General features: G+C 37.0%; 1 protein-coding gene across 1 annotated transcript in view; it reads left to right on the top strand.

The window, feature by feature from the left end:
- Positions 1–20,871, top strand: part of Nkain2 (sodium/potassium transporting ATPase interacting 2) — a 162,967-nt gene that overhangs the window by 123,866 nt on the left and 18,230 nt on the right. Inside the window, exon 2 of the mRNA XM_026381349.2 lies at positions 15,280–15,340. Within this exon, the coding sequence (XP_026237134.2) occupies positions 15,280–15,340 (61 nt within the window). The remainder of the gene's footprint in view (positions 1–15,279; positions 15,341–20,871) is intronic.

The raw sequence follows: 20,871 nt of genomic DNA, 5'->3' as shown, positions 1-20,871 counted from the left end.
GAGCTTATTTTGGATCTTCTATTCTGTTCCTTTAGTCATTTACATATTTTTAATGCCAATACTCTGCTGTTTTTGATACTATGGGTCTGTAGTATGTTTTGAAATCAGAATCATGGTGTTTCCAGTATTGTTCTTTTTGTTCGGGTTGTTTTGGGTATTCAGGTATTTTGTTCTTCCATATGAACTTTAAGATTGTTCTATTTCTGTAAAGAATGTCATAGGTACTTTGGTGAGGACTGCATTGAATCTATAGTTTGTTTTGGAAAATACAACCATTTTAACCATGAACACAGACACTCTTCCCATCTTTTAGTTTTCTGCAATTTCTTTTCAGTGCTTTGTAATTTTCATTGACAGGACTTTCCCATACTTGGTTGGGTTTATTCTTTGAGAGTTTATTCTTTTAACGGCTACTATGAATGGGATTGCATTCCTGATTTTGCTCAGTCATTATTAGTGGATAGAAAAATTGTTGGGTTTGTATCCTACTACAAATTTTTCTGGTTTTTCTAAACTCTGCTAATCCAAAGATCAACACTTATTTCAATATTCAAGTTTCCAAGATGGAAAACTAGGAAAATGTGTTTTTAAAGACTCTAATGTTTTTAAAGACTCTAATGTGAATTCACTTTGATTTTTAAAGACTCTAATGTGAATTCACTTTGATTTTTATAATCTTATGTACCCTTTTTAAAGACTCTAATGTGAATTCACTTTGATTTTTATAATCTTATGTACCCTTTCCTTGAGCATACCATCAGTTTCACCTGTTGGATAAGTTAACAATACTGTGCAAGAGTGAAAAACACAGTGTTTTGGATCTGTAGACATGGGTTCAAGTCTTCTTATTATCTTGAGACAGTACATCATTTTTCTGTGCCTCATATTTATTATTCATAAATCATGAATAATGACAGGTGCTCTCTTTTTAGTTTTAGAATGAATTCATGAGCCAGTAGCTGTAAAGATATTATTAGTACATCCCAGAATACATTGAGCATTTCAATAATGGCAGCTTTTTTTAGTTTTATTGATTTTATTTTTTTAAATGCATGACAGTGGAATGCATTACAATTATTATTACACAGATAGAGTACAATTTTTCATATCTTTGTATATAGAGTATGTTCACACCAATCCATGCCTTTATACATGTACTTTGGTTTTTGCATTACAATTCTTATTACAGATATATACCATAATTATCTCTGTTTGTATATAAATTATGTTGACACTCAATTCGAGTTCTTCATACATGCACTTTGTATAATGATGTCCATCAATAGTAATCATTTTCCTATTGCTTTCTACCTTCCATCTGTAACCAGGATATGAATGATTGACTACATGATTGGCTGGTTTTGAAATTTAAGGATAAAACACATGATGGTAGAACACTTTCCAAGCATGCTTAATATCCTGGTTCAATCACCAGCACCACTAACTAGATGAATAAATAAGTGTAAAACACACAAATAATTTGCAGCTTTTTGTAGTTTATACTTCCCTAAATTATATTAGTCATGTCTTATGTCACCAGCAATTATTGAAATCCTTTTATAATGAGGTATTTTGCCCAATTTCTTTCACCCTCATATTGGCAATAGTTTATGAAGAAGATGTATATGACGGGGGAGGAAACTCAGATGAGAAAGAGACAGTGAAGAAAACCAATCGTAGCCAAGCTCCAACTCCAAAATTATTCAGTCCAACTAGATTATACTGCTACACATGGGCGATGTTGACAGGGTTTGTAAGTGGCCCTCTGATTCAGTATTGTGCCTCTTAAAATTTCTTTGGGAAAATAAAACTGGTCTTGAAATATATGTCTTCCCAAATTCACATCTTATTCCCTCTGGGAGTTCTTACTTCTGTTACCACCTTCACTCCCGTTCATCTTCCATGGCCACAAATTGCAGCAAGTGGTTTGCTTCCGAAGCAAGTTTCATTGAGTGCCACATAAAATACCTCTTCATAGCTCAAAAAGCTTATTCCCACAGATGTCATGGCAAAGGGACCAATTGCTCTAAGATTGCTACTTAACTATATTTCCAAAACCCTAATAATATTGTAACATTTTAAAGCAACTTTTCTCTCTAGCTGATTTCTCTGGTATTTCCTTTTTACTTCGTGTTTTGTTCAGTGAGAGCATTATTCATATTGGCACCATTTTCATGTAATTAATAATGTACATTTTTTAACTGACAAATTATTTTTTATAAACCATAAACAATAGATACTGTCCTATAGAATTCCTGGACAAAATCAGTACATAACTCCTTTGAGTTATGATGTGCTGTCTCAAGATAATAAGAAGACTCGAACCCATGTCTACAGATCCAAAGAACTGTTTTTCACTCTTACACAGTATTGTTAACTTATCCAACAGGTGAAATTGATGGTACACTCAAGGGAAGGGTACAAAAGATTATAAAAATCAAATTCATATATCATTTAACACCTCTTATGACACTCATTATATTGCCAAAAGAAGAAATACCTTATGAAGATTCACTCAGGTGGGATAACAATGTTTTCTTACATTCCACCATAAATCCAATCAGCCTAGGGCAAGAATACTGGGCTATGAGAGATTGGAATGAGCTTCCAAGCCAGAGGAACATCCTAGCTGACCATGCCCAAGCAACAACAGAGTCAGCAAGAATGTCTGAGGTCAGATGTATAGTTTGCCTTATAAAATTTCTAATTTGCAAGCTCATTTCTTGACTTAGCTCCTGTTTTGTTTTGTGTTTTGAACAAACACTTAAATGGAAGTCAACTTCTAGTCTGGAAGATAACAACAGAACAACAGGACTCTTCCAAGGACAGGTTTCTAGGGGTTTGTAGCCTCCTTGGTGTCCTTGGATCAAATTGGAAGGAACAACTTGTGCTTACACACAGCCTTATAGCCACATATATGCATCTGTCTTATTCTAGGAATACCAGATGGTTCCCAGAGGTGTTGGGTCTCAGAGACAAAGTCAATGTCCTATTTATCATCACCCAAATATAAAATAAGCTACTGTATTTTATCACAGTTACTTTAACATGGACAAATGGAAGTATATTTAATTATCATGGAGGGATGTCACTTTTTCCTTTTAAAAACATTAGTTTAACATTTTATTTGCATAGAAAATATCTGAACAGACTTGTGATTTCCAAATTTTTATTACTCAACAATGATAATTTACTCTTATTATTAAAATCTCTACGAGGAAGTGCACAGAGCAGTAATGTGGTTTTTAATCTTGTTCCCAAGAAGCAGTCAACCAAAAACTGGCACTGGAAAATTCACTACCCAGTGTTTGTTAAGAACACTCTGTGAGCCAGAAACTACACTCATAACAGCACGTTCCCCTAGCTCCTTTCACAGTGTGGTCACAATTCTGTTTAGTGTCTCTTCAGTTGCAGTACCAGGATTGAGCACATTTCTGCCAGCTAAGACTGGCAAGTCTGGAAGACAGTGAGGCAATTCACCTCCCATCTTCTAAATAAAGTAATTATTTTTTTCAGGACTACATTGCTTGTTTAGAATCCTTCATACTATTACAAAATTTTATCATCAGATCATTGTAGTTCTTCAGGAATTTTTAAATGTCATAAAGGACAGGACGTAAGGTGAGATACCTAAGCATTCCTGTGGAAACCGCCTTCCCCTTTCTGCATTAGTGCTCTTTTCAGAGCCTCTGTATTTAATCAGGTAGAGATCCAGTATATAGTCTCTGCACTATATTCTCATGAAGTCATCTCGTTTAGCTTCTTGAAATATACCTGTGTAATACATGTTGAAGTCCCAAGTGCATTATGTATTCTACATTTTCCTTATGTCCAACTCTCGCATCTCTAAAAAAATGTAAATTTTTTTAAAAGTTGATTTATTTTAGTATCTTTCGCCTATCCAAAGAACATACTTAATGCATTATTTCTGTAATTTGAATTATAATACAAATAATCTACTCTCCTGATCCCTCCTGATTCCTTAGGAGGAATTTGGCCTAATACCCCAATTGTCATCACTAGAACAGCACACTCATGCCAATGAAATATTCTGATCATTTTTAGCCTTATCTATTAATGTTAGCATAGCAACTTGTGCTAATGTATTTTTGTAAATGTCTTACCTTTCATCCAACTAATTTTGCTATAGTTTTGTTGTTAACTGTGAGAAAAAATATAATGTTTCTTGTACCATTTGCTTCTAAAGGAGTTATGTACTGATTTTGTCCAGGAATTCTACTGATTGTTTTACATTTCATAGAAGATTTTGAAATTGTGCTTTCTGTTTCAAATGATTCATCATAAGTAAATCAGGATTCCCCTTGCATATTACTGAAATAAAATAAAAACTTAGCTTTACTATTAAAATAAATAGGTATTGTGACTAGTTGATTTTTATGTTTCCCAATTATTTTCAATTAAAAGTTTTGATCAAGACTCCCTTTTGTTCCCTACCACTAAAACTGAAGGCATATTGTGGCAGAGTCATTTCTTTGACCACCTACCAATGGGCGCATGTATAGAATATTTTAACTACTACTTGATAGTTTTTTAAATTAATCTGATATTTCATATCTGAAAGAAGTGATAGCCATGATGACATTTGAATTTTATTAGCCATCATTCACCTTTCCTGAATATTTTCTGCTCTGCCAACTATACTAATATGTTAGATTCATTTGAAATTGAGTAACTTTTTGGTGAGTTTGAAGAAATGAAGAATCTACCAGTCTCCAGAGATCAAGTTATAATGGGAGTGGTTGGTTAAGCCAGTGTTAGCATTTGGTTCAGTCCATTTCCCAATCTTAAGTAGATAGTACAAGTTTGCATGTACGTCTAGTTGTATTTAATCTTTCAAAAGGTGTTGAATACAGTCATGCTTGGTGATGCAACACAATACCTAAAGGCTGGTATTAAGATATGTTTCTTATCCTCTGAAAAGCTTTTCTGACCCAGTAGGCTGAGAACATTCACAATAGCCCTAAAGGCAATCTGCCATGAGTTATTGTAAGTTGATAGCTGCACCTGGATTATTTGTAGCAAAGAAAATTTGCAACATGCTCCACAGTAGTCCAGCCTGTGGAATAGAATGGGATAAGAATCATTTGATGGACAACCAAGATGATATACAAGTCTCATAATAAAATATTTCATAAAAAAAGAATTTCATTAATAACACTGATATGATCACAATAAAATCCCCTTGCTGAAGCAATCTCAAATTATGTAAATGGAATAAGATGAAAAAGAGCAAGTAAAAATTATCTGCAACTTAAAAGTGTACTTTGTGAGTGCATAATATCCTTCTGTTCAAATTCCTTCTACAAAAAGCATGGGCTCAGAGCAGATGAATTATGAATTTAGAACAAAAATGGATTATTTAATTTAAATGAAACATAGAACTAATTTATTTAGAATATGAGATAAGTGTAGAAAAAGAAGTAGTGTTTGCCAGGTCCTCTCTCCAGCCTCACTCAAAAAAGAAAGTTGAATAATGATTCCATACTGTATCAACATCAAAATTATTATAGACCTCAACACTGGTTTGAAGGTTCAAACTTAAAATAAGTCTTTGTACTTAAAAAAAAGCAAGTATATCTACTCTATTTAAATATATTTATAATTTAGAAATTATGTTACTGAAAATTTTAACAAAAATAATCATACCCTAAAATATAGTATTTTCTATTACGTCTTTTTTTATGTGAGATAATTGTATATCATATGCAACTATATGAAATAATACAAGGTATCTTGTGTACCCTTTACCTGGTTTCCCCAAATAGTAACAAACTGCAAAACAAAATACTATCACTATTGGGATATTGATATTGATATGATTCAGTTAAGATACAGAACAGTTCTATCAGTGCAAGGATCCTGCATCTTGCTCTTTTATGGCCACATCTACTCCCTTCTAACTCTTATCTCTCCATAGTCCCTAGCAACCATTAATCATGTTCTCCATATCTATAATTTTATAATATCAAATAATTGAAATTAAATGATATACAAAACTTTAGGACTGGCTTTTTCCAATTACTACAACTCTATGAAAAGTCGTTCAAGTTGTTACCTATATCAGCAGTCCCTTCCATATTATTGCTAAGTAGTTTTTTATGGTACAGATGTACCACAGTTTTTTAAATTACTTACACATGGGTTGTGTTCAGTTCTGTCTATTGTTAATAAAGCTGTTATAAACATTAGTGTACAAATTTTATGTGCACGTCTTCATTTCTCTCAGATGAATGCCCAGGACTGCAATTATTGGATCATGTGGTAGTTATGTTTAGTTTCTTAAGAAAATTTCTGTTTTGCAGAATGGCTATACAAAAATGTTTCCATTTCTGCTTTCAAGAGTTTTATCCTTGGTTTTCCAAAGTTTGACTATAATGTATCTTGGTGTAAATTTCTTTAGGTTTTTCCTGTTTGGAATCACTCAGTGTCTTGAATTCATGAGCTTATGTCTTTTTCAAATAAGGAAGTGTTTAGACACTATTTCGTAGAGCACCTTTTTTAGGCATCAGAATCTGTTTTTTATTTTTTATTCTAATTTGTTATATATGACAGCAAAATGCATTACAATTCTTATTACACATATAGAGCACAATTTTTCATATCTCTGGTTGTATGCAAAGTATATTCACACGATTCATGTCTTCATACATGTACTTAGGGTAATGATGTCCATCTCATTCCACCATCTTTTCTACCCTCATGGCCCCTCCCTTTCATTCCAACCCCTTTGCCCTATCTAGAATTTGTCTAATCCTCCCATGCTCCCCCTCAGAACCCCACTATGAATCAGCCTACTTATATCAGAGAAAATATTTGGCATTTGGTTTTCTGGATTTGCCTATCTTCACTTAGCATTATATTCTCCAACTCCATCCATTTACCTGCAAATGCCATCATTTTATTCTTCATAGAGCACTCTTTCAGAGCTATTCTCTTATTTCCTTTTGGAACTCAAGTTACAAATGGTAGATCTTCCATTATTATCTGCTGTCTCCTAAGTTCCCTATATGTTTTCTCTGTTGCCCAGGTTAGGTCATTTCTATTGTTTTATCTTCAGATTTGCAGATTCTTTCCTCTATCTCTCCCATTTATTAGTGGAATTTTTAAATTTTAACCATTATTTTTTATTTTTTTTTAGAGAGACAGAGAGAGAGACAGAGAGAGAGAGAGAATTTTTAAATATTTATTGTTTAGTTTTCAGCAGACACAGCATCTTTATTTTATTTGTATGTGGTGCTGAGGATCAAACCCAGGGCCGTGCACATGCCAGGTGAATGCACAACCGCTTGAGCCACATCCCCAGCCCCCATTATAATTTTTTGTTCTTCCTTATACATTCTATTTATTTGCTGAGACAGTTTTTTCATTCATTTCAAGTGTCTTTATAATTACTTGTTGAAGCATTTTTATGATAGCCAATTTAAAATATTTGTCTTATAATTCTAATATCTCTGTCACCACTGTGTTAGTTTCTATTGATTATATTTTCATTCAATTTGAGATTCTTCTTATTCTCATATTGGTGGGTAATTTTTCTTTGAGACATGGAAATTTGGGGCAGAATGTTATGAGACTTTTGATCTTAATTAAACCTCCTGCTTTAGATGATTTCTCTGCTACTGCTTTGGCAGGAGAAGGAGAGATATTGACTCCTTCTTGACAAGTAGGGAGAGAAGTTGAGGCTCCTCAATTAGCCTCCATTGAGTCTCAAGGTGGGAAATTCTTTTCATTAAGGCTGAGAAACAATGATGTTCCTCCTTTACACAAACCCCTCACTGATATCAACATGGCTGGATGGGATAAGAGTACCTTGTTATTGCTTCCAGGTGGCTTTCACTGATGCTACAGGGAAAGAAGATTGGTCTCACTACAGCATTGGTCTCATTATGGAATTGGTGAAAGTTGTAACTCTTTACCAAGCTCCACTGACACCACCTGGGTAGGGACAAGAAGGATGCCTCATCACTCCTGGGTGAAGCTAGAAGTCTAGATCCCCTATGGGTTTTTGCTGACCCTGGGGTGTGGAGATGAGGAGGTGACTAAATTTGGAGTATCTATTCCTACTCAGTACTGTTCATAAATAACCAAGCAGTTCTGGGTGCAAGCAGGAAATTTGATTCACTGGACGATAAGTGGAGATGGGAAGTTCATGCTGTAAATACACCTTCTCTCTGAGCAGGTCTAGGATCTGTGTTTGTACTAGAACTGGGTTATAAAGGGATGGAAAGTACATACAAGCTGTCCTCAGAGCTTTTCACAGGAAGGAAAAGAGATTTCCAGTGACCAGGTGCTGCCTCTTCCCTGATTTGGGCATGGCTGGATATGTCACAGCACTGGTGGGCATGTTTTATTTGCCATGATAATGAGGTAAAGGTCATTTGGTAATATGGCATCTGAACCAGATGGAGCCAGTCTGGACTCCCTCACCCTTCAGATATTGGGAATATATAATAAATGGATTCGAGAGCTGGGAGCATGAGGTTGTCCACACACAGCCTCTAACCTATTACAGCAAGCAGTGCAGCTAGCAGAACAACAGACTATTGGTAATTTGGGGATTCAGGCTGGTGAAAAGGGGATCTTCCTGCTCCCTAACTGGAATGAAAGTCCAAGATTCCTGTGTGAGTTCACAGAAACCACAAAAACCTGACCAAGAAGGATGTTTGAGTGCCCTACTCTTCATTGCAGCTGAGCAAAGGGACCATAATTTTGCTTGGTTTTCCAGTGGTACTGGCTAAAGAAGAGGTAAAGTTTTTTTTGTTTGTTTTTTTGTTTTGTTTTGTTTTTAATTTTCTGTCTTTCTAGGCTGCCTCTTTCCTGATATTTTGGATAGACAGAACAGGCTTTGGTTGAAACTTAAAAAAGCTCTGCCAAGGAATAATACAAGTGGAATATTTTGTTTTTCATTTATTGAATAATTATTTGTTTGCGTAGTATTATGCCACGTGTACCTTCCATAATTTTTCTAGTTATGTTTTAAAATAAAAGCAAAATTAAAACCATTTCACTTTAATTGTAGGAGTTCAGACCCCCAATGACCATACTATTACATTCTCTCAATAGTTACTATTCTCTGCCTTGTACCCATTACTTTCTTAAATGGCCTTACCTAAACAAATCTATATCTTCCAGCTCTTTCTGGAGCTCTTCTTAGACAATATCCTGTCCACCTCCCCTTTGCCCTCTCTGTTCCATCTCAAAGGCTTACTGTCTCTTGGGATCCATCTCAAAAGTACCAACTTACAATCTCCTCTGTGAAAGGATTGCTGGTTCTTGGAGAGAACAACACTCAAATTCATTAATTCATTAAAGATTGACTTAGTATTACTCAAGGTACTAGACTGAGAGGGGCCAGGAAGGCAGAAGTGCAGGGGACTAGTGTCCTTTGTTGGCAGCAAGAGGAAATGAGTGAAGAAACAGGGGAGAGAAACCACCTTGTATTTGTCAACAAACTACCAACAACTCATTACTGGCACCAGTTCTGACTAGGAGTGGTGGGAAATGGGGAATGAAAAGAAGCTGAGCATCACTTCAGGAAGAATTTGTATTCTGTGAAAACTACGCTTTGTCAGGGAGTGCTCATTGAAAATATTATGGAGGAAAATGGCATACTTAGATTTGCAATTCAATACACACTCAGAGCTCACTGATGGTGGGCCTAATCTGCTTTCATAGGTTCAATTTCCAGTTGTCTAACACAAAGTCCACAAACTTTCATTAGAAAGTTTCATCAGAAACTTTCATTCTTTCCTGAACATGGCCCACAACTTTCCTGCTTGATGATCTTGCTCTGGAAAAGCAAGTTCCAGTTTACCTCCTCTGAAAAAACACACATAACATTCTTCCAAGGGCCGTGATGGGATTAATGAACTGACTCCTGAACCCATCCAGTTTATCTTTTGTCACTTGGTAGACATACAATCTTTTCCTTCCCTCCTGATAATTTACCTAATTATGTGTGGCCCTGAATTATGTGTGGCCCTGATGCAAGATGGCAAACTCCTTAAGACTAGGACTGAATCTAAAGCAGTGCTCTAGTGGGACGGGGGGCATTTTTGTCCATTAAGGGACATATGGTGATATGTGGAGATATTTTTTATCATCTCTGTCTTGATCCTATGGTGTTACTGGCTATACATACTAAAACACAGCAGCCTCTTCCAAGAACTGCCCAACCCAAAGTGCCAATGGTGCCAAGGTTTAGAAATCTTCGTTTATTTCGTCTTTGTCACTCAGCTAGCCATTAGCATTGCACATGACAGAAAGCATTCAAATTTGTTAGAAATGAAATACCTTTGTATTGGTAGAATGTATAAGTTACTGTTGGAAAGTTGAAACTAAATTAGAAGTGCACATGGTGTGCAGGAAAAAACATAAGATAGAAGAGTTTATGAATCTTGATTAATTTGGGGAACACAAATTTCCACTTCTATTTAGAGGTGACCAATTTAAAAGCTAAAGTTCTCTTAATCAGCAAGCTTTTGTAATGAAATGCAGCGGGACTTACTTTTATATCAAAGGAGCTCCCCTGGTAGTTAAAGAATGCAACTGAATACAATTAAAAGATCACTGATAAGCAGAGTGCAGTTCCTTAGCTGTATTCAGGGAGAGAACACTTAATAATCTAGAGACTAGCGACACTTTAATGAGGAGTTTAAACTTATTGGCCCTGCATCTCAGAATTTATCAATACTTATTACCTAGATTTTCATTTCAAAGTAATGAGTAAGAATCAAAAGAAAAGTTTGTGATTAGGGAAAAATTACAAATAATCCAACAAGTACTTAAAACTGAAAAGAAGCAAGAACCTATTGATTAACTGGTAACACTAAGCCACATATAGTAAGAATTTAATGTGGAGAAAGGAGCAGAGTTACAGGTAGTACTCAAGGGATTCAACCAAATCCATAGCCTGTTTACTAAACCACAGCCAGATCCAAGAACCAATGACAAAGTACCCATGAGACTGTTCCACTGAATGTATTGGGCAGTGGTAGATAAAAGATTAAGAAATATTCCTGTAGTCTCTATGAAAATGCTCAAAAATCACTGGGCAGTTTTGATTAGCGCAACTAAAATCTTTACTAAAGCAAAATAGAAGACCCTACTTTCAACTAGTATCCTGTATTCTAAAAATAAATACCATAAAAATGAAGATTCTGATTATTCTATTATATAAAGGAGTAGTTCTTGCCTTTACCATGTTATTGCCAATAGCAACACATAATTTACAAAGCAACATGCTGATGTGATAAACTTTCTAATGTATTTTTCAAAAAGAAAGCTAATTCTGTTCATATAGCATCATTGGTTCTCTTCTTTAGATCACTATTTTGTGTGCTAGTTCTGACATCCCATGAGGGGTATCAGGACAGGAAGCATACATCATGTCCTCCTTCCAAAATCCAAAAAAAAAAAAAAAAAAAGGAAAGACATGTTGTAGGCCTTTTTCTCCAGCTATTTCTCCCAAGCCCAGTCAAAGCTGCTTCCTCTTCTCTCCCAGGATGACCACCTCTATTTTATCCCACACCAGTTCCCTTCGGTAGACAGCTATAATCTTCCAAAACATGCTTTCTCTCTCAAATCCAAATTGAAGATTTTTCTAACATACTTTTAATGACCCTCTTTGGCTCCAAATATTTCTAAACACTTGCTTCAAATGTTCTTCTCACATCCTGCAGATCATCTCTGTCAGCTAATGTGAAACATCTTCATTAAGCTTATCATGACAGCTACTTTTCCCCCTGTGCTTGAACTCCCTGATTGAAGACTGCAGCCTTTCTTAATGTCCTATTCTCCAACTAAATATGATCATGTGGGGTCAGTACTCAGCAGATAATACCTAGCTAAAATGTCATCATAAGTAATCATCACCTCTGAAGATATTTCTTTAAGAATTTGCCCTTGGGCTGGGGATGTGGCTCAAGCGGTAGCGAGCTCGCCTTGCATGCGTGCTGCCGGGTTTCGATCCTCAGCACCACATACAAACAAAGATGTTGTGTCCGCCAAAAGCAAAAAAATAAATATTAAAATTCTCTCTCTCTCTCTCACTCTCACTCTCTCTTTAAAAAAAATTGCCCAAACTGAATCACTTTTCTTTAAAACTGTTTACTTCCTTTCTTTCTTTTTACTTATTAGAAAATTATATCCATTAGTTTATCTCTATTGGAGCTCAGAATTAGATTAAAGATATTCCTCATATGATAGAATATGTGTTTTACTCAGCTTTCTCACTGCGGCAACTAAAGGTCCTGACCAGAACTATTTTAGGGAAGAAAACTTTATTTGGGGGCTCATGGTTTCAGAGGTCTTAGTCCATAGAAGGCTAGCTCCATTCCTCAGGGCTCAGGTTGAGGCAGAACAACATGATGGAAGAGTGTGGCAGAGGGAGTGGCTCACATGATGGTTAGGAAGCAGAGACAGAGGTCTTCACTTGCCAGACATACCTGATAGCCATGCCCCTAATGAAGCACTTCTTCCAGCCACACCCCACCTGCCTCCAGTCACCATCCAGTTAATCCCATCAAGGATTGATTTGCTGACTGGGTTAAGGCTACAACTCAATCATTTCTCCTTCAAACCTTGAATTGTCTCACATTTAAGCTTTCAGGGGCACCTCACATCCAAACCATAATATATCTGTCCCTTACCCCCAAAACCTCACACTCATCTGACAATGAAAAATATATTTAGCCCATTCCCAAGAGTCCTCATAGTATCAAAAGTTCTGAGAGTGCTTAAAGTTTAAGTACAAAGTCCTCTCTGAGGCTCAAGGCAATCTCATATTGTAAGCTCTTATAAAATTAAAAGTAGTTCACAAGTGTCCAATATATAATGGTAAAGAGTAAACATTTCCATTGACAAAATTAGAGGCATAGAAAAAAAAGGGATAGGACCAAAGCAAGACCAAAATCCAACTTGGTAAACAAGTCCTGTAGCTCCATATCCAGCATCTGAGGCACATGGCATCCTAATGTTCCCTCCAAAGGACTTGTGGAGCTCCTCCCCTGTGGGCTTGTTTGTTACAGCCCAAGTGGCCTTTCTGTTGGTGTCTCTCTGCTTGACTTCTACAGCTTTCCTAAGACCATGTCCCAAATAACTGGCATTTCTTACTCTTCAGGGTCTCCACTGCTACTTCAGCTTCCTCCTCACATCTTCACACCTTGACTTCCCAGAGGGTGCCTACACAAACTCTGACCCTGCTGCACTTTGCCTGGCCTCTCAGGCCTTCCTTTGAAATCTTGGTGGAAGCTTCCATGGGCCCCTAAATCCAGCATCCTGCATTTCTGCAGAACTAGCACCATGTGGTTGATGCCAAGGTCTGCTGCCATCTTGAGCAGTAGCCAAACCTCCAGGAGCCCTGGATGTATCAGCCTCTGAGTATCTGGGTGGCTGAGCATGTTGAAAAAACTTTGTAGGCCCCCTTGTGCAAGAAGCATGTCCCACTGGTCTCAAGAGAATTTTCACCTTTACTCCCTTGAGCTTGAGATAGATGTAGCCTTGCCCTCAAGCCACCTTTCTTATTATCTTCAGGAAAAATCTTCAGGATTTCTTTAGTGGCAGTAATGTCTTTAACAATGGCAACTTCCCTAGGCCCAGTTTTACTCCTGGCTTTCAAGTCCAAGTTTTTCAAATCTTTCTGCTCTGCTCTGTGCTTCTGAATATCACAATAAACTTTGCCAAAAGCTTCCAGCAATACCCATGGCACTTCCTGAATGTTATGCTTCCTATACATTTCTTCTACCAGATTAAAATCAGCTCCACAGAAAGTCTCAGGACAAGAGCAAAATTCAGACAACATCTCAATCAGAATACAACATAAATGGCCTCTAGTCCAAATTCCAATAGAGTCCTCCTTTTCTGAACCCTCTCTAGTCCTGTCTTCACTGTCCACAGTCCCGTTGGCTTTCTGGTCTTCTGAGCTCCCGCCAGAATTGGCCATTGAGCTCTCCTTACAACAATCTAAAGCATTTCTAGCTTGTAATGCAAAGCATCTCAAAATTCCTCCCACCAATTCCAAAATGCTCCAAAAGTTTCTGAACCACATGTTCAAGTCAGTCAGAGCAACAACCCTACTCCTTGTACCAATTTCTGTTTTAGTTAGCTTTTCTCGCTGCTATGACTAAAGAACCTGACTAGAACAATTTAGGGAAGAAAAGTTTATGTAGGGGCTCATGGTTTCAGAGATCTTTGTCCATAGAAGGCTGTCTCCATTCCTTAGGGCTCTGGTGAGACAGAACATCATGGCTGAAAAGTGTGGCAGAGGGATATAGCTCGATTTATGGTCAGGTAGCAGAGGGAGAGGTCTTCATTTGCCAGATACAAATATACATACCCCATAGCCATGCAACCCATGAACTACTTCCTCCTGCCACACCCCACCAGACTCCAGTTACCAGTTAATTCTATCAGAGATTAATTCGATGATTAGGTTAAGGATATAACTCAATCCTTTCTCCCCTAAACCTTCCTATATTGTCTCACATGTGAGCTTTTTTTTTTGGGGGGGGGGGACGACACCAATTCAAACCATAATAATATGAAACAACTCTATTTGATGGGATAGATACCAAATGACATTGCTGCACTCCCTTAAGGCACCAATATCAGTAAGCAAGGGCTTTTCTGACCACTGGGGTCTTTTTACAACATATTTTGAAAGGGATTATAACATACATGCAATCCCAAATTCAGTGCACTGATATGATACTCATTCCTTACAGGTGTCCATCTCATCCCTTTAACATATCATCTTCATATGTTCAATATGCCCTGGTTCCTGTTACAGGTCTAAATAAGAGTTTTTCTTGCTTACAAAAAGTATATGCAACATACCATGGAATCTCCTTAATATTTTTCTCTTAAGTATTTTTCTGGTGGTCAGGAGGAAAGATCAGTTTCAGAATCTTGGGCCCTGAACTAAAGAAATGTAAAGCAGAAACTGACTGGAACAAATGTACATGTTAAATCGATTAATGAATGGACATATTTTTTTTTACTTGAAGCTTTAGATTGCCTGGAAATCAACAAATCTTACACATAAACACCAGTGGAAAAATAGAGCAATATATTTATTTGTAAGGCAGATAGACATCCCTGGAATCAAGAATTCACACTGGAGTCAAGATTCAGTCTGATGAACCATTTTGGAATCCTGAATGTGGTTGTTAATTGCTGGTCTTTGAACCATTCCCCCGAGTGCTGTGGTTCTGTCTGATGCTTTTGCCTGATGTCTAAAGCATGTCTGTTTTGTTTCAGCTGGCAGGGTTCATCTACGCCTGCTATGTTGTGAAATGTATAACTGAAGAGGAGGACAGCTGTAAGTACTAAAGCTCTATTCTGTTTCTTTCAAGTTCAAAGCTTCTTTACTGCTTCTGACCTAACCTTCCCGGTCTTGTGATAATACCCCTCAACACACCATTAGAAAAGGGAATGAGCTTTTGGTGCCTATCAGGCTAAAAGATTTTTATAAAGAAATCAGCATATTGAACAAATGGAGAATTTCTCGTTTTGCAAACATAAGTTTTTCTTTTCATTGAAAGGTATTTTAAAAATCTATTCTTGGGCTGGGGTTGTGACTCAGTGGTAGAGAACTTGCCTAGCATGTATGAGGCACTGGGTTTGATTCTCAGCGCAACAGATAGATAGATAGATGATAGATAGATAAAATAAAGTCCATCAACAACTACAAAATAATTTTTTAAAATCTATTCTTATAACAATTCTAGAGAGAGTATAGAAGGGAGAGTGGGAATGAAAGTGAATTTTAATTCGGTTAATTTGACTGTCTTCTGTTTCATAAACCACTTATTAGATATTAATAACTTGTTAGTTTCACCCAGGACTACAATTCTCAACAATCAACAATTTTCAATAGTTACTAAGATTCTTAGAAGAATTGACTTCAGATTAATTTAGAGAATTGTCTCTGGCAATTCTAATGTTCAAATATCCTTTTCATTTCTACAATTTGATACAAATGACTAGAACTTTATGTCAGAATCTCATCATTGAATCTGATTGCTTAATCCAGAGTTAAGGTAGTAGTCTGCTCACACAAACCTCATAGTGGCTCCACTGTTCTCTCCTCTTCCAAACATGGTAAGTGGTAAGTAACCCTAAGGATTTGAATTAGAAGGACCTGAGAAAGGTATATCTAGGCTCTCTGGGTCCTATCATGGGTAATTGCTAATGCTGCCATATGCATTCTGAGGAAAAATCAGAGTTGGGAGTAGGAAAGGTAGGGGGGTGGGAAGATGAGAATCCACTTCTTTCTTAAATGATGATTTGAGGGGAAACATCCAAAGAGAATTTACTTCTTCTTCACTTTCCAATCATACTGAAAGGAAGAGGGAGTATGAGATGATGAACTTACGGGAGGCAATTTTTAATCATTCTCAGGTAGGATTCTTATACTGTACATAGTTTATAATATTTTGTGTGTAAAAGGAAATGATGGTCCTTTCATTAAATAAGCACTTGTAAAATTATCCTTGATGTAAGAAGTGTTACCTAAAATCTTAGGAGATTTTAAGATGGGTAACAAACTCTTACCTCTAAGAACTTGTCATTTAGTGGGAAAAGCAAACCTGTGAACAAAATAAATGAGGAACACTCTTGAACTTCATCTTGAAAGAGAGTCATATGTTGGTATATTTCCTGGGCAACTAAGGTTGCCCAGGAAAATGGTAGAAAAACACTTAGTACATCACAGAGAAAATAATGTGAACAAATTGTATCCTGTGCTAGATGTGGACACCAGAGAAAATTAGAAAGCAAACATGGATGGGATAATAGAAAAGCAATTATGAAAGATTAAGGAATTTGAACTTTGCTTCATATAGTACAATGGCAAATCTATCAGCATGGATAAGAGACTGGGAGGGAGAAATGTTAAGAAAAGGAAAACTTCTTAAGACATAATTAAATTGATTGATATGTGAGATGATAATGATCTGAACTAAAACAAATATTGAAGATGGAGAGAAACTACATCATGATACAAATGACACAAGCTAAGATGATGTGATTGGTAGAATATGGTAGGGGACTATGGTACGGGAAAAGAAGGAGAGTGGTAGATTCTTAGATGGGTGTCTGGTGTGAATGAATGGGTAGATGGAAATGTCACTTGCAGGAAGTTGAGTGGGGATAAGACAATTAGTTCAACGTGGGCAGGTTGTATTTGCAGTGCCTAAGAGAAGCCATCTAGCTTGCTTAAAGATTAGAAAGAGTAAAAGATACATGGATTTTAAAATATATGGGCTTCACAAACTATGTTAAGTTCATTCAGATTTTATTCTTCAGTGTCTATACACCAAATCCTAAGAGAAGGAAAAGTCTGCAGGTCAGTGTTCAGCTGGAAATTGAGCTTTCCCTGGACTATAATGTTTAACTACATTTCACAATGATGTGGTTCATTTCTTTGGAAAACAATTACTGACTCACCATGTTCCCCCCATACAGATAATCAGCATCTCTCCAGAATTCCTGAACAGCACCTCTCAAAGGGGATCCCAGAAATTCCAGTTGCACAAGATATATTCCCCCACCAAAAAAAAAAAAAAAAAAAAAAAAAATCCAAAGCCAAGTAAGATCGAAGCTAAAAATTTAGAAGGTTCTTTTATTTCATTTATTTATATACATTTGTGAGAGTAGTGCATTAAAGATATCTTCCAGGGGCTGGGGTTAAGGCTCAGCGGTAAAATGCTCACCTAGCATGTGTGAGGCACTGGGTTCAATCCTCAGCACCACATAAAAATAAATAAATAAAATAAAGGTATTGTGTCCAACTACAACATATATATATATTTAAAAAAAGAGAGAGAGAGAAAGAGAAGAAGTCTTCCAGCTGGGCCTGGTAGAACATACCTGTAATCCCAGAGACTCTGGAGGCTGAAGCAGGAGGACCATAAGTTCAAAGCTAGCCTCAGCAATTTAGCAAGGTCAGTCCTAAGTAACTTGTGAGACCTTGTCTCAAAATAAAAAAATAAAAAGGGTTGGAATGTTGCTCATTGGTTAAGCAACCCTGGGTTCAATCCCTAATACTAAAAAAAAAAAAAAAAAAAAAAAGTTAAACTATTTTCTAATTCAGTTTTGTTTTAACTGTTCGTTATTACTTTAGGTGAGGCAGAGGAGTAAGGATAGACACAGATAAAAGAGAGAAACCAGAAAACCAGAAGGAGTTTCATAGTTTTATTATACCTACAGTTACCTGGAGAGAACACAGATAGGGCCACCCAGGGGAAGCAGCAAGGTCAGCCCCGACTCAGAGAGTGAGAGTAGAACTTTTATCTTGGTTCCTGCACGAAGGGATGGGCACAGCATGGTAGGCAGATGAAGGATCCACCAACTGTTTTTGAAAGTGGTGGCCCTGTGAAATTCATGTTCCCTGTGACTATTAAAGCATAGAGTTTAGAGCTGTCTAAAGTCTCCAGATGATTTAGAGCAAGCCAGGGATACTTGGAAATAGTTATCTTTTGGTAGATGTTACAGCTTCAATTTACAGAAATTAAAAGCTTGGTGAATACAAGTCTCCCCAGTATTTAAACATAGAGCTCTTTCATTAAAAATCTTAATATTCCACAAAATTAGAATTCCTGGGAATGCATCTTAGAGGATTTCTCCCTAGGTCAAATTTTAGCCAAAACCATGTAAATCCAGGGAGATAAGACACCATCAATATACTTTGTAATATCAATTTTATTGCTCAAGTATCTAAGAAACTTTGCAAAAATTTCCAAAAAATAATGTGTATGTCTTTTTACATATTTTGGTGACAATTGCTTATCTCTCTTTACTAATCAAAAACAACAACAACAAAAAAAACTTCACATAGCAAGTTTCCCAATGTTAGTCTTACTGATTTGCAGGCAAGATATGAAGTCATTTTGTTGTTTATTTGTTTGTTTTTTTTTTAATTTTTATATCCAAGTAGACTAACACACATTTTCAATGTTCATGGGACTAATGAACAACCTGGAAGAGATGCTCAATTAGGGCTGTTTTATGTCCTCTAACTTTCGATGACTAATAGTATGTTAATTTACTTGTAGTCATTCATAAAGGGACAGACAATCAGGAGTATTTGTTGAGTACCCTGCTTTAGGTTATATTTACCATATATTGTTCTGGTCAAGTTCTCTATTCTGTGTTCACCTCCAGACATTGCCTAGACATCTGACTTCTGATGCTCTAAAAAAATTTGAAATTTCTTTCTAACTTTTGGTAGTTACACTACCTTGACCCATAAAATTCTTAGTGAAAGTAAAAATAAAATAGTGCTCTCAGAAAGCAGCTCCTGCAGCATAAGAGATGTTTCATATATGTGTAAATGCTCAGGGACCTTATTCTCTGTGTCTACTCTTATCTGCTGTGCTTTTACAATGAGGCATCATGATAGGAGTGTACTGGCAAGAGTAGGTGCCAGCTACCTGCTCTCTAAAGGAGTTAAGTTTCCCTTCCTAAGCACCTCATGAGGAGCAGAGGGTAGCTTGGGTTCTGTGCCTTGTGCTGAGAGTGGGCTGCAGAGATAAGGGCCAGTTATGACAGCTGTATAAATAATAGCCTTGAAGCCAGTCTGAGGCTAACCTGCTTTGTCCTTAGTTCTGATATCCAGGCTCACAGCAGCAAATGCACCCAGGAAGCCTCAGAGAAAGAGAAAACTTCAAGGAGCCATGGAGCAAAGATTCAAGTTTAGACTTGAAATAGCAATAAATCACTGTTGAAATAGGAGAGAGAGTTAGACCACAGACACACAGATGCCTGAGAATACTTTCTTCTCCTTTTAAACAGTGTCTCATTTAATTTCCTAGATCCCAGTTTAATTTCTGTTTATGTAGATACCATATTAGTCCACATCGGCTACTATAATAAAACACCGTGAACAGGATGGCTAATAAACAAAAGAAACTTTTTGCTCACAGTTCTGGAGACTGAAGTCCAAGATCAAGGTGCCTGCACATTTGGTGGGGTCTGGTGAGGTCTTGTTTTCTGGATCACAGATCATACTTCCTTGCCGTGTCCTCACATTTTGGAAGGGGAGATCTCTGGGGCCTCTTTTCTGAGGACACGAAACCTATTCATGAACCCTTATGACCTAATCACCTCCCAAAGCACCATCATGTTGCTGATTAGGTTTCAATATACGAATCTTAGGGAAATGCAAACATTTAGTAGACACTTTAAGGTAATTTCTTTTTCCCATGAAAAGGACTGGACCTTGACATTTTCATCTTTGACCCTTTAGTTATCTAAACTAGAGCTGTAGCCTGGCAAGCTAGTTGAGTGTGCAAAATCACGGAACACCACTGCCATCTGCTGTGCCTGCCAGAATACCACACCCACCCTCAAAGCACAGATTCCAAATAGAAAGATAGGGATATCACCTCCACCACTGCCTGGTTAGTGATCAGTAGAGCTGCCATAACTGCACACTCCAGTCTGAGGAATTTGAACAACAGCAACTCTGTTTTCTTTCAGCTCTGGAAGCTGAAATTTCAAGATCAAGGTCTTGGCAGGTTTGCTTTTCCTGAGTCTCTTTCCTGGGCTTGTAGACTGCATCCTTTCACTGCCTGTGTCCTCACATGGTCTTTTTCTGTGTGTCTCTTCCTTGTCTTATAAGGACTTCAATCCTATTGGAATGGAGTCCTAGCCTTGTGAACTTATGTAATTTTAATCGCCTCTCCAAAATTGTTTCCATCTTTAAATATAGTCATACCAGAAACTAAGGTCTCCAATTTATGAATTGAGGCAGGGGATACATAGTGCAGTTCATAAAACCACATCCAAGCACATAGCCCACCCCCACACGCATACCATGTGCTTCCTGGGCATTTGAAAATATCTGTA

This window comes from Urocitellus parryii, chromosome 8 (assembly GCF_045843805.1).
Source record: "Urocitellus parryii isolate mUroPar1 chromosome 8, mUroPar1.hap1, whole genome shotgun sequence".
Lineage (NCBI taxonomy): Eukaryota > Metazoa > Chordata > Mammalia > Rodentia > Sciuridae > Urocitellus > Urocitellus parryii.
Note: the sequence above shows the minus strand (reverse complement) of the source record. Positions and strands in the feature narration are given on the sequence as shown.